The 13,093-nt window shown below is 49.5% G+C and overlaps 2 protein-coding genes across 6 annotated transcripts; one reads left to right on the top strand and one right to left on the bottom strand.

Annotated features, from left to right (window-relative positions):
- LOC143361937 (protein Star) lies at positions 1-12,175 on the bottom strand. Of its 5 annotated transcripts, none has more exons than XM_076801659.1 (7): positions 12,128-12,175; positions 8,491-10,320; positions 4,283-4,474; positions 1,405-1,618; positions 1,056-1,220; positions 652-843; positions 1-563 (listed from the first exon to the last, which is right to left on the bottom strand). In XM_076801659.1, exons 2-7 carry the CDS (start codon positions 8,562-8,564, stop codon positions 378-380), a joined length of 1,023 nt encoding a protein of 340 aa, XP_076657774.1. In that variant the 5' UTR covers positions 8,565-10,320; positions 12,128-12,175; the 3' UTR covers positions 1-377. The 5 variants fall into 5 exon arrangements, with proteins under 5 accessions (XP_076657774.1, XP_076657773.1, XP_076657771.1 ...); XM_076801658.1 differs by lacking the exon at positions 12,128-12,175 and adding an exon at positions 11,916-12,053; XM_076801656.1 differs by lacking the exon at positions 12,128-12,175 and adding an exon at positions 11,778-11,919.
- Positions 10,885-11,961, top strand: LOC143361938 (uncharacterized). The gene is made up of 2 exons (XM_076801661.1): positions 10,885-11,305; positions 11,770-11,961. The coding sequence occupies exons 1-2, from the start codon at positions 11,048-11,050 to the stop codon at positions 11,959-11,961; spliced, it is 450 nt and encodes a 149-aa protein (XP_076657776.1). The 5' UTR covers positions 10,885-11,047.
- Positions 12,176-13,093: the final 918 nt, after the last annotated feature.

Genomic DNA, 13,093 nt, shown 5'->3' with positions numbered 1-13,093 from the left:
TTTTTCTTTTTGGTGTAAGGCGTACACGCGACGTTCGACGAGCAGAAGAATTCGAGATCGATTCTGAATCGATTTAGTGCGCCGATCTCTCGGTGCTGGAACGAAGGAAAACTGGTCCTGACCCACGAAAAACTCGACAGATTCTACGATCTGCGAAAGAAACGCGTTCCCCATTGGAGATGGAAGATTCGTTCGAATCGATTCCGAGGTTGAACGACTAGAACGAGATCGAGTTCGATCGTGTTTGATCGTGTCGCGGGATCGAACGATCTTCGAACACCTGGCGAAACCGTTCTTTCCTCGACCACAGGGCTAACGATCGATCGTAGAAACGGTCCAGCGTCGGAAGGTCCAGCCAAGAGTCCAGTCAATGTTCTTTAAATCTTTAGCAACGCGTTGTACACGAAGATCAGCTTCCCGTTGTCGGTGGTGTACATCAGCTTGTACCTCCTGCTGGCCATCTTGTCGATCAGAGTCTTCGTCTCCGCTTCGCTGTGCTGCGAACTCCATCGGATCGAGAGGACCGATATCCTCGTAGTCTCCCAGGGGATCGTGTCGAGCACCTGCGAAACGAACCGGAGAAAACGTAGTTTCGTCAAATGGCCAGACTAGTTGAATTTGACTGTGTGATTTTACGATGATGATAATTACCTGGCCGTCCTGCGCGTCAGGACTGTCCAGGCTCAGGTAGTCCAAGGTAGTGGCGCTGTACGCTAACAGAACACTGTACAGAGGGAAGCACTTCAACCTCGTCGTTGGCAAACCCTCGTCCGAGGACACCAGACTGTTCGGACCCTCCCCCAGTTTGGTAACTTGCACCTCAGACTCCTGGTGATAAGTAATCTGCAAGTCGAACGGGAGCCGAAGTCTTAGAACTCGAGCTACGTCTCTTCGGGAAATTGGGAAGATTTCTGGGGAATTCGATCGGGCTAGTTTACCTACTGTGTTCTCTTTCGAACGAAGAGAAGTTCTTTACATTAACGTTTCATCTTCACCGGAAGCCTGGTAAAAGTTTACCCTCGAAAGGTGCTGGAAGACATTTTCTATGGACTTGCCTCTTTGGTATCCTTGTCGGTGCTGAGACAAGCGTGCAGGACCCTGGTCCTCAGGTTCCTGGTGCTCCTGTGCGCCTCGAAGAAGCTTCTAGGATCGGTGAGCACCAGTACACCTCTCCAACTGAGATTTCTCTCGAGCCAACCCGTGCTGGAGACAGCGCCTATCTGCGAAACGCGAAAATCCTAATAAGAACGGGAAAGAGACGGGAAATTTGCAAAGAACTTTCCGCAAAGCGGGACCATTCTCGTGGGTAGCTGGAAGCAATCTCTCGAGAATATTGCGGGAATGAATTGGAGGTGTCTGAGCTAATTTTCTAGCAATTAGACGGATTAAAAGGTCGCCGCTCACCCTGCTAATGTACTCGACGTAGACGCCCTCGCGTTTTCCCTCGGTTAAACCCGACACATACTTCTCCTCCGTGGTCTGGGTCGCGTTCAGAGGGTCCTGCTGGGTGGTCGGCTTCAATTGAACCTCCCTGATGTATGCCACCAGCTCCGGATTGTCCATCGAGACGCTGTTCAACACGTAGTCCCTGGTCATGTTCGCGTCGAACGCCTGCCTCCTGCAACCGGTACGTCGGCTTTAATGCACGCAAGATGCACGGCGCGAAGCACACGCGCGCATACACGCGTACACAGCCTCGCGTAACCACGTAACGTAACGCGTTTGCCGATAAGCTGCTCGCCCCTGCCGAGTTCGCGATCCCCGAATTTCACGGTGCAATCGAAATCACGCCGGTGCAACGTATCCGAGAAACTCCCGGATTATTATCCGTTTCATAGAAAACAATGGGATTTCGGAACATATCTCCCAACGTGTGCATTACAAAGAGGAATGAATAAAGAAATGCGTCTAATCATTTTCAAACATCTTTGTCATCTCCGTAATTGTGGAGCAAACAATTTGAAACTGGACGGGTCATTGGACGGGTAGATCCGAGTTAGCTGATCCATTCACAGGAATCGAAGACCTCGATGCAAAAACCGGGCAAGTCCAGATTGTGAATTGTGGATCGTTTGAACACCTTAAACAGCCTCGTCGCGTCGTTCGACAATATTTCAGTCTCGGTGTTAACGGTAATCGTCTTAGACGCTAACAAGCATCGTTGAACAGACTTTTTCTGGTAAGCGCATTGTCGACCGACGTTAATAGTCTTCGGCGCAACCGCCGCGAAGGGAAAGGATGATAATCATCGAGTGACCTAGTAATTAGCTCCGTCTAACAATCGTGTTCTCCCGGTTAACGTCTCCGCGAGGAGCGGCGTCGATCTCTCGAGGGGAAAAAGACAATGGCAACGCTTCTTGCTTGGCAAACGCGATTTTGCGGACGGTAATTTGTTCCGGTGAATTGACTGAGATTATAAATTGCCCGGCGAACAGCGTTGTTAATATCTCTGCTCTCAGTTTCCCCAAAGCCCTCGGTCTTTTCTTCGCGGAATGAAATATGGCGTCGTCGCGTCTTCGCAATTCTTCTTTCTTCTATGTGCATACATATATATATATATATATATATATATATATATATATATATAAATATTTTTTTTTTCGGACAAGGAAAATAGGACAAAAGTCGAGCGCAAGTAGAACAAAAGTTTGTGGAAATTTCATTTTTTACGCCGTCCTCGTGGCATCGGACAGGATTCCTATACAGTGAAAATGCATAAAATTCGCGGTCCACTCGGCGATCTTTTATTCATGGGATAGAAGCTTTTGTCGGCTGACAGTGAATAACGCGATTTTGCATCTTTGTGATCGGATCGAGAGATACGTCGTCCATCGATCTCTATCGCTGCAATCTATTGTTCGTCGATCGATTAAAAATTCCGAGGGATTTATATCTGTTACTGTTTCTGCGAACATTAAGCACGGGAAAACAGATTTCTGTCGATTAAATCGAACGATCGAATCGATGGTTCGATGATAGCAGCTCGTGCAAGTTTCAATTAAGATCTGTGCCGTTCGTTTAACCAGGGAAGAATTAATTAAAATGTTTCCGTTTATAAGATTCTAATTAGATCGAATTAAATCGACCAGTTCGTATCAGACTTAATCGGACAGTCCCTAATGACGAGGAATCCTAAGAAAATGAAAAGAAAGAACGTAGATGGGAACAGCGGTAACTTGAGCCGGTAGAAACAATCTACGCGGTGGCGCATTCTCGCCAATTAGCCAACATTACCTTCTCTATTGAGCACTCAGGATGCCTGGATTATGGTGGACCGCGTTTGTCAACGCTACGTTGTGAAATCGCTTCGGAATCTGGAATTTCTCGATTATCAAAAATTGCGTAGCTCTTGTAGCGCGTATCCTTTTTTTCGACAAACGGTAAAGGGTGAAGTCTATGTTACTAAACTATCGCTCTGATTTATTTAGTTACAAAGAGCAAGGAACCAAATTTCCCTAATTTCAATGGCAGACGGCAGGAACAACGAGGAAGATGCTGCGAATACAATTTACTCGAAGGGTTATCCTAATCGGAGGACGAAGCCAGGGTTATTTGAAATTTGATGGACCAGTCGTCGGTTCGTCTCTAATCAGATTCTAATATAGAACTCAATCTCGAAGAGTTCTTCGGGATTACACGAATCTCGAGGAAAGTAACTGTCCCACGGTTCCATTATTCGGGCGATTAAGGTTTACGACGGCTCAAGCGTTCCCTGGCCGACTCTTTTTCCTTTTTTCCCCCGTCCACCCTCGAGGAGAGAAAGACTCCCCTTCAGGTTTTACGGGGGTCCGTTCTGTCGGGGAATTCCAAGGTTTCGTAATTTCTTAACGCGCCGGGGGAACGTAAAGATTTTTGTTGCCCCGTAAACTGGACATCCCCGAGTGCACCGATATTGTTGCAATACACTCTCTTTCTCTCTCTCTCTCTTCGTCGTGCTATCCGTCGAACGAGCGGAAATGCGAGCCGAATTAAGTCTGCTGCTCAATTAACGGCTTCGTCGTTGCCATTTTCTACCGTCGATTGCTCTCGCAAAAACTCACTGCGGTAACCGAGCAGATTATCGGCCCGACTTCATTCGGATCTCGTTCGATTCGACAACGGTGTAACAGAGGAAGAGGGCAAACGAAAAATGTTTCCGTCAGAAACCGAGGTTCTAATAGAATTTCCAGAATATTTGCAAAGGGATGTGCGAATAACATGAGGGATGTGGGAGAATAGTTGTTGAAAGACAGGCGAAAATTCGCGTTTCAGGGATTGATGGAGGGAAAACAAAACGACTTACCTCAAAGCCGCAGCTTCGCTCCAGACGAGCAGCAGAGCCATGGCGGTGGAAAAAGCGGCGAGAAACGCCAAGCAAGGTGCAACCTTTCTCCACCAGCTTTTCTTATGGTTGGACATTGTGGAGCCGGCCAGCGTGGAGCCCGTGGGTGGTTGTAGGACACCGGTGACCGGCGGCATCCCTGCAGGCGCCATCCTGTAAACGTAAAAGCGTGTCTCCGTTGAGAGAAACCTGCTTAGACCCTCCGATAAAAAGATAGCGAGGCGAAGCAGAGGGGGAGAGAGAGAGAGAGAGAGAGAGAGAGAGAGAGAGAGAGAGAAAGGGAAAACAAAGAAAACTGGACCGGAGAGCGAATGGAGAGATCCTCGGAGAGTTTTATTCCCCCGTTTCGTACGATATTCTGTTTGTGTGTCGGCAACACGCACACGGTGCGCCGCGTTTATGACAGCTACGTAGGAAAAATAATGGACAAAGAGAAGCGGAGGAGGAGCCACGGGGACGATGTGTGGAATGATGCTGACCCGATGCTCGCAGCTTGCAAACTCACGGATCCCACTATAAAAGCTGCCTTAAAGAGTATTTGCAGCCCCGGAAAATTTCTCAAAGGCGCGCGACCCTTGCCATTCAAAATGGAGGAACATGATCTGTATAGACGCTCGCTATACTCGCGAGAATGTATCGCGAAAGCAGCAAAATTCAACTAAATTAACCCTTCGTGGTCTGGAATTAATTTTAGCATACTTTTCGATCGGTTGAATGCCAGTATGTCCCCTGGTATCGGGAAAAAAAGGCCTTTAATGCAGGTTTAATGTCGGGCGCAGAGTGGTGGCGCCCGCCCATGCGCGTGAAAGTGGCACTTAACATATTAAAAAACGTGAGAGACGATAAACAGCCTAACTGGAACAATAAAGCTCTCGAACGGTTTGTCTTCCTCCCCGCCCCGAATTTTCTCTTTTCTCGTTTTATCATTCTCCAATACGTTACACGCGGAATAAAGTTACGGCGACCAAGTCCACGTTAATACACTATCTTTGGGTCGAGATCAGCGAATTTACGAGCCAACCAGCAAGCTCGCCCCACGATTTTGCACAGGCTGCCACTTTTTCCGCTATAAATCTTCCGGAAAAACGAGCACGAGAGAAAATTGTTTGCGCTGGGACAGCGGCCCCTTAAAATGGCGCATTTGTTCCCAAAAAGTCTCGCCGTAGGACTATAAACAACAAGATAGTTTCACTTTCCACAGGCAGCGCGAGACCGCTGCGAGAATTGGTTGCACGGGGACGAAAAGTGAAAATATCGGCGTTGTTTATGGCCGTACGAAGAAACATGCCGGAACAATGTTGCACCACTATTTTAAGCTGTTCGCGCGAACAATTCCCTCGAGGGGCTTCTTCTTTACGAGAAGGGGCGGTTGTTTGCGCCGTTGTTTCGCGGATTAAGAGACAGAACAGCGTTGAAAAATCCCGACGAAACGAGTTCAATTATGTTGCGCGTCTCGCAGACTGCAGTCGTCTTCTCGTTAACGTCTCCGCCGGTCTCCGCCGGTCTCTGTTCCTCTGTTTCCCGGTGTAATTGCGCGTGGCAGCAAGAAACCGCTACCGCGTCGCCTTCCTTTCGAACATTTTCGCGAAAAGCCCGCGGGAAAAAAGAAGCGGCTGCAGAGGTATCGCGGGAGCAAACGAGCCGCATAATACACACATACGTTACGTAGGAGCCGAGGAACGGGGCACGAGAAGAACGGTTCCCATTGTCCCGATTTTCGCCGTTGTTAACGGCGACGGGACGCGATCGATCGATTTTTCCTACGCCCCGGAAAACACCGATTACCATTTTGCCGTAGTTAGCCGTCCGGAGTCGTAAACGTCGTTACGTCGCAATATTACGCGAATCGATCGCGAACCGAGTTTTAAACACAATCGCGTTACAGCATCGTCGACAGCTATTTTTCTGCCTTTTTCTCTTTCGCCGTTGCAAGAGTGGTCGCTGCAAATATTCGCCACCGAATTCCACCTCGGCCATGTTTAAATAAACCGTCTCGCCGAACCAGAAGGTTTCTCTGTCATCCGAGCGCAAACAGCAACGGTCACAGAGCGTTCAAACACCCCGAAACGCGAGAACGATCCGCCAATATCGTCCAAAGATCGATCAACACGCTTCGATCCTCGTTATTTGCTCGATGTACTGCTACGAAAATTCCACGGCTGACCGAAGCAGACCGAAAGAGTTTGTCCTGTTCGTTTTTCTGCATCGCAAAACATCGAGACAGTAAGAAATTCTAACGCTGTATGCGGTTTAAAGCGTCGAGTGCCGCGCGAATCTTCGGAGAGCACGTTAGGATCATCTCCGGAGAATCAGCGGTGACGCAAGAGGTGAAAGCATGTTCGTCCATGTACAAAGCTTGGCTCTAAAAGTTCCGAGGAAAATGGTGCTTGTTCACAGCGTTACAGCTCGTTTTCCCAGTTAAGAGCTCGATCTTGTTAAACATTTGATAGCGGAGATAGGGGGTTGAGAGGCAACAGGCAAGCCTGTGAACGAAGGCGAAGGAGCGTTGCTTTCTTCGAGGATCGGCGAAACGGCGCGGCGCGGCGCGGCCCGGCTCGGCCCGGCCCGGCCCGGCGTCCCATATTCCGGCGAGCGTTAAGCAGAAAGGTGTGCAGCGTGCAGGCGAGTCGGCGCGCACTTTCTAAGCGATTTTTTCGATCGCGCCCACACACCGAGAAACGCGAAGGCGGAATCGATGCTCGCTTGCTCGCCAGTCTAGGATTTCCGCGTCCTCCTCGACTCAAGGAGAGTCGTAAAACACGAGGCGAGCAAACAAGCTCTTCTCGTTGATCGTACAAGACCCAATTGTTTCCGGGAGACGAGCGAGACAATGGGAAGGAACAACGCAACCGCGAGCACACCTCGCTGCGGCCTTGTTGCGAAATCTGGAATAAACAACCCTCGAACTTTTACTAGCCGTTCGTGAAAATTGAGATTCGAAAGTAGAAGAATCGCCAAATATTTATAGAGGCAGTCACATAATTGGCGTACAGACGTTAACTCGAAGCGAAGCGAGAGATGGCACCAATACTTTTTTCGCTGTTCGATTCTACCAGTCCGCTTCCGATTGAGTTTGTCGCGCGACATAACCGAGCAAATACCATTTTCCCGGCGAATTTCCGGCGTCGCGCGACGCGCGTCGCGTCGCGTCGGCGGAATTTTTAGGGATCGATCGGCACGGTAAACGTAAACTGCGAGGGGCACGCGAAATGTTTACGAAACCTGCGCTCCGAGAACGCAAATAGGGCGAATGTAAAGGCGACGGCGAAGCACTTCTTGCCGAATTGTTGCCGTTCCGTCGAAACTATTGGTAAACTCGGCTCCATTCATCGCGTTTCACGGTCCCGCGGCCACGGAACGGTAACATCGTGCGCCGCGGCGCTGGTAAAAATCGCTCCGAAAATCAGCCCGGAACGATCTCTTTCTTATTGCGAGTGCCGACCAAGATCACGGGAAAAACAGAGGTAAATCACGAGACTTGGTTTCGAGGATAGCTCGAGTCGCCGAAATGGCCGTCCTCTTGAATTAGTATCGACGAATTATGGCGCCGCGAAATCGTTCGACCAGTCGGAAAAGCCGAGAGAAATCGCTCGGTTCTTTGTTCGATTAAATTCCATTGATAAAAGAGAAGCCGATCGAGAGAAAAACAAAGTCGAGGAGAACAAGAGAGTTCGAACAGAAGATATACACAAAGTATTCGAGTACGAGAAACTGTTGTTTGTTTTGAAGGACAGGCAAGTTGTCGAGTTTGAACGTTTCTGCGAATGCGTCCGACACGAACGCGTTTCAATGGAACTTTTGAAATAGGTAAAAGAGAGTGAACGCGTACGAGTCAACTTTCCTGTACTTGAACGGTTGACGAGAAAGACAAAAAGAAAATACCTGCTAGCGACACGAGCAAAATTCATTTTGCTGTAGTCGCGAACGTGCAACGTGCACATTTTCCTTTTCCCCAGAGATCCCATTAAAATGAAAAGGGTTAAACCACGTTAACGTATACATCAAATTGTAGATCTAACCGAGGACCTTCATCGGAGGTTTCGAATGTTTTGACAGGCAATGGGAAAACACGTCAGGAAACGATGTGGATGAACGGGAGTCGGGGAAGACAATGATCGTTTCGGCTGATCGAGTAGAGGCAAAGAGGATTATCCGTTGTCGATACGTACTTGGCTTTGACGGGCTCCATTCCGGTCCAGAATAATTCTCCCGGCGGGAAGGTCGGCTCCGTTGAGTGCGGCATTCACGTGGCTGGTTTTCGCAGGCCGTCGTGACGACACCGTCGCCCGGAAGACATCGGTCGAATCCGCTTCACCAGCGCGGATGCATCATCCGCTGTCTCTCAACGAGAGAGAAAGAGAAAGAGAAAGATGGATAGATAGATAGATAGATAGATAGATAGATAGATAGATAGATAGATAGATAGATAGATAGATAGATAGATAGATAGATAGATAGAGAGAGAGAGAGAGAGAGAGAGAGAGAGAGAGACCAGCGGCCACTGCACTTTAGTTTTATTCCTTCCGCAGACCCGGTTAATTCTCTCCTCGGCGCCGAGAGTAGACGAGACGAGACAAAGCTCTCAGTTTTGTAATTCGGCGAGAGAACAACCGAGCTACCTCGAGCAAAACCGATCCGAGGAATCAAAGGGAACGGATTAGCCTGGAACAACTTTATCACGGGTGGCAGGGTTGCGTACTTTTGCTTACAATTTGCTTTCCAATGAGAACCGATACACTCGGATCCTTGGGATACGCTTTTGTTTCGATACCAACTGGGAACCTTTCACCGACAGGATCGCCGCGAAACTATTCACTCGACGATCTATTGCTGAGCGATCGGTAGCCCGATCAAGGATAGACTCGCTCTCTTCGGATAGATTCCTTTAGATAAGAGATCCTTCGGAGAGAATTTCTTTTATGTATCATTCACCGGTAATAGGCAGCTTCTTCTTCTTCTTCTTCTTCTTTTCCTAATATTTTGGTTGTTATAGGTGTCTTCAGATGGACTTCCTTTGTTTTATCATTCACTGTTAACACTGTTTCAGTGTCTATTTCTTTCCCGAATTTTCTGTCTGTTATACTTGCCCTTGGACTTTGCTTAACTTTGCAAAATTCTGCTTTTCCTTTGCGGAGATTAAAAAGCTTTGTTCAAGGACTTTTTGGAAACTCTTGTATACGCGTCTCTAGATTTCTCGGTCACCCACGCGTTCGTAGACTGTCACGATAAAACCACTGTCAAGGCAACACTGTCTTTCCTTTATTCGGAGCTGAACGACGGGTCTTCATCCGTCCAAGGATTTTTTACTACTCCCGATGGAATCGTTTGTTCTTTTAATTTCCTGTTCCTTGCAGATATTTTTCTAGACTCCTATGCTAATAGTCGCTGTCAAGGCAAAATTGTCTGTCTTCTGAATTGAACGAGGAGTACAACAGGACGTCTTCAAGGATTTCTCCCGACTTCTGATGGAACAGCTTCTTCTTCCAATTTCCTGTCGCTTAGAATAATATCCTTAGTTAGACCTTACTGTCAGAATAAAAATCTCTGTCGATCCAAAATTGTCTTCTGTTCTGAACTGAACGAGTACAAGAGGAAGTCTTCTAGGATTACTCTTGACTCCTGATGGAACAGCTTCTTCCAACTGCCTGCCGCTTATAACGATATCCTTTGCACTTCTCCGCCAGGATAAAAATCACTGTCAACGCAAAACCGTCGTTCCCTCCAAGGACTACAAGAGGCGGACGTTCCTCGAGGACTTGTCACAACTCCTGATGGAGCTTCTTCCAACTTGCTGTCCAAGTATCCTTCTGATTCTTCTGTCGTAAGAAAACTCACTGTCAACTCGTTCCTCCGTTCGGAATAATCGTCGATTCAAGGGTTTCCAGCGTCTCTCCTGCAGGAACTTGGTCAAGACACTTTGTCGAGACACGCTCTGTCGAACTGCCGATGGAACCGGCCTCCCAGTGTTCGTTGTATCGTCGATTGTCGTTCGTGGCCGGCTGTAACAAAAGAGCGCCGGTGGCACGTGAACCGGCAGAGCGTTATCCTGCGGACAAGAAGCGGCGACGCTTGTGTTTCGCGGCAGCTCGCTCGCGCGAAACGATCGACGAACGTCCGCGTCGATCGACTGGCGAGCGGCGTTTCTCTGTTCGCAGCTCTCTCAGCTCTCTCGGAGGCTCTGAGCCGAGGTCGAAGGAGTCGAGGGAACAAAGAGAGCGCGCCGCGCCGCGCCGAGTCGAGTCGCGTCTCGTCTCGTCTCGTCTCGTCTCGTCTCGTCTCGTCTCGTCTCGTCGCGACGTCAGACCGCGTGTACCGTCGTGCTCGTGCCCGTGGTCGTGGTCGTGGTCGTGGTCGAATCTGAGAAGGAGAGAGACCGTACGATAGTTTATTGGCAGTGCACGCCGGATAGGGACGGGAGGAAGTCGTGCGAGCGTGTGTTGTCGTCGAATGTCGCACTGCAGACCGACACCGCTGCGATACACACTCCCGGTCTGCTTCCCCGTGTCTTTTCTTCTCTCTTTCTCTCACTGACTGCCTTTCTCTTTCGCTCTGTCGTTCTTTCTCTCTTTCACTCGGTCAGCCTTTCTCTGTCTTGCTCGCACGAATCGGCTCTCTCCCACTTGGCAGAACACCGCCGCGCCGCGCCGGCTGTCTCTCCGTGCAGACGTCCACCACGACACGACGACGAACGAACGATCGGGCTAGAAATGCCAGAAGGCGCCGTCGATGCTCAACCGTTCGACCGAACGTCGCGTTGGCCGACAACTATCCGTCTTCCTCTCCCGTCGAGCCTATCTCTCGTCGAGTTCCCTCTGTCTCTGTCTCTGTCTCTGTCCCCGACGCAGATGTCTCGCGACGACCGTCGACTCTAAATTGGAAGTGCCCGAAGACCGAGGAATTAAACCCTTTTGGGGACGACGACGGATTGCCTGTTCGTTTCTGTCCTGGGTACGGTGGACGTTCTACCATGTTACAAACGTTGCGGTAATCTATTCACGATTTAGACTGTTTGATATTAAGTTTAGTTTTTATTTTATTTTTGCCGCAATATTTTGCGCGGCATTCGACCTAATAAGTAAAAATGCCGTGCCGCGCGTATTGCGGCATTGGACCGTTAAACCCTTTGCACTTTTATGTCGAGGCTGAGGCGACATCGAACAGGTGTTTACAAAATTCCGGAGTGCAATGGGTCAAGGGTGAATAGAATCGATTCAAAATATTCGTCAGAATCGGTACGGCGTACCGATGTCGGGTCGGAGGGTTTAAACCCCTGGATCGATACAGTAAGAATGGTATAGCCGTGTCTAGGATGTTAGAGGACTATCGAGATGTTGGCAAATCTACGGAGTGGTCTATCGGGGACTCTGAACAGTCCATCGAAGTTCGCAACTACAAAAGCGTCTTCCGTCGATCGAATAAGACTGCTACAACCGTATTCAACGTTTCAGAGGACTACCAAAAACCTGACGAGTGTATGCACAAGCACCCTGTCGGAGCCTCCTCGATCCTCGGTCCATCAACCTCCAGAAGCTTGCCGCATCGCTGAAACGAGTCTCCCACAACCCAGAACCATATCCAGGATTCACAGGATTACCAACAAGTATCCTACGATTGCCTGGCTCGACACGCTGGACGTTTAGAGTTTACGGTCCTCGGACAAAGTTTGCCGATCGCGTGAGTGGTTAGAGCAGGTGTCCAGGTTCCGATGCGGATCGCGGGTACACGGATCGCGGTGGCGGCGACATTTGGCGGCCGTGTACGTTGACGTGTGCGAACGCCGCGCCGGCCGAATGCGATGAAACTTACGGAGAAGGAAATACACAGGCAGTATATGCTCGTCCCGAGGCGAGAGCCGACTGCCCTCCAGCACCTGGAACGGCACACGGTAGAACCGGGTACAATGCCTCCTGTATCGGGTGTCCTTCTTTAAACATCGGCCTCCATCCGCGTGGCTCTTGCTCTATCCCCTTCAATTCTAGCCGGCCCTCTCGCTCTCGCTTTTACGAGGACATTCCACGCTCTCCGCTCTCCTATTAAACAGCCAGGTAGAGGACAGCGGTTCTCAATCGGCCAGGTGTGCGCCCCTCTCCCTCTCCCTCTCCTCTCTCTCTCTCTCTCTCTCTCTCTCTCTCTCTCTCTCTCTCTCTCTCTCTCTCTATCACTCGGTTTTATCTCTGTTACTCTGTTCTTTCTCCCGTCCCTCCTTCTTTCTTTCTCTCTTTGGCTCTCCCTTCCCACAGCGTTTCCCGCCGACGAGGGACACGCTCTTTGGTCATCGAGCCAGCACACGCTCCTATACCGTGATACACGTCCGGTAGCGTGGCGAAGGCGTTATCGATCCTGCGACTCGTGGCCGCCTTTGTGTTTCACGTTTACAACCGGGAACACGACCGCCGTTCGCTTTTCTTGATTGATCGGACCCGCCGCCGTCGACCAGATATCATTCTCAAGGATCTTAGAAACCGGGACACCCGGTAGATGATCCCTTGTCTCGCACGCTTCCCCTATTTTCTGATCCTACTCGCCCTAACACTGATTTTGTCCCATGCAGAAAATCGAGCCGTGATGTTTGCGGCTACATCCCGTGCGGTCGCGGGCGCGGGCGGTTTCCAAGATATCCTTGTTTCATGCGAAATGTGTTGGGATAAATGTGCCGTATTGCAGCCCCTATAGTCTGCCTTCGCGAAATGAAACTGCTCCAAGATAAATAACTCGTACATTTAGATCAGCATTATCACCTCACATAACACGTTAAGAAAATAGTATATTAAT

Source organism: Halictus rubicundus, chromosome 16 (assembly GCF_050948215.1).
Source record: "Halictus rubicundus isolate RS-2024b chromosome 16, iyHalRubi1_principal, whole genome shotgun sequence".
NCBI classification, from domain to species: Eukaryota; Metazoa; Arthropoda; class Insecta; order Hymenoptera; family Halictidae; genus Halictus; species Halictus rubicundus.
This window is presented reverse-complemented; position numbering and strand designations above follow the sequence as displayed.

Excerpts from the sequence above, each read along its gene's own strand:
- LOC143361937 (XM_076801659.1), bottom strand. The coding sequence starts at position 8,564 with ATGCCGCACTCAACGGAGCCGACCTTCCCGCCGGGAGAATTATTCTGG. Across the intron at positions 4,475-8,490 it reads ATGGAGCCCGTCAAAGCCAA|GATGGCGCCTGCAGGGATGC; the intron begins GTACGTATCGAC and ends TTACGTTTACAG. Across the intron at positions 1,221-1,404 it reads ACGTCGAGTACATTAGCAGG|ATAGGCGCTGTCTCCAGCAC; the intron begins GTGAGCGGCGAC and ends CGCGTTTCGCAG.
- LOC143361938 (XM_076801661.1), top strand. The coding sequence starts at position 11,048 with ATGCTCAACCGTTCGACCGAACGTCGCGTTGGCCGACAACTATCCGTC. Across the intron at positions 11,306-11,769 it reads ACCATGTTACAAACGTTGCG|AGGACTACCAAAAACCTGAC; the intron begins GTAATCTATTCA and ends TCAACGTTTCAG.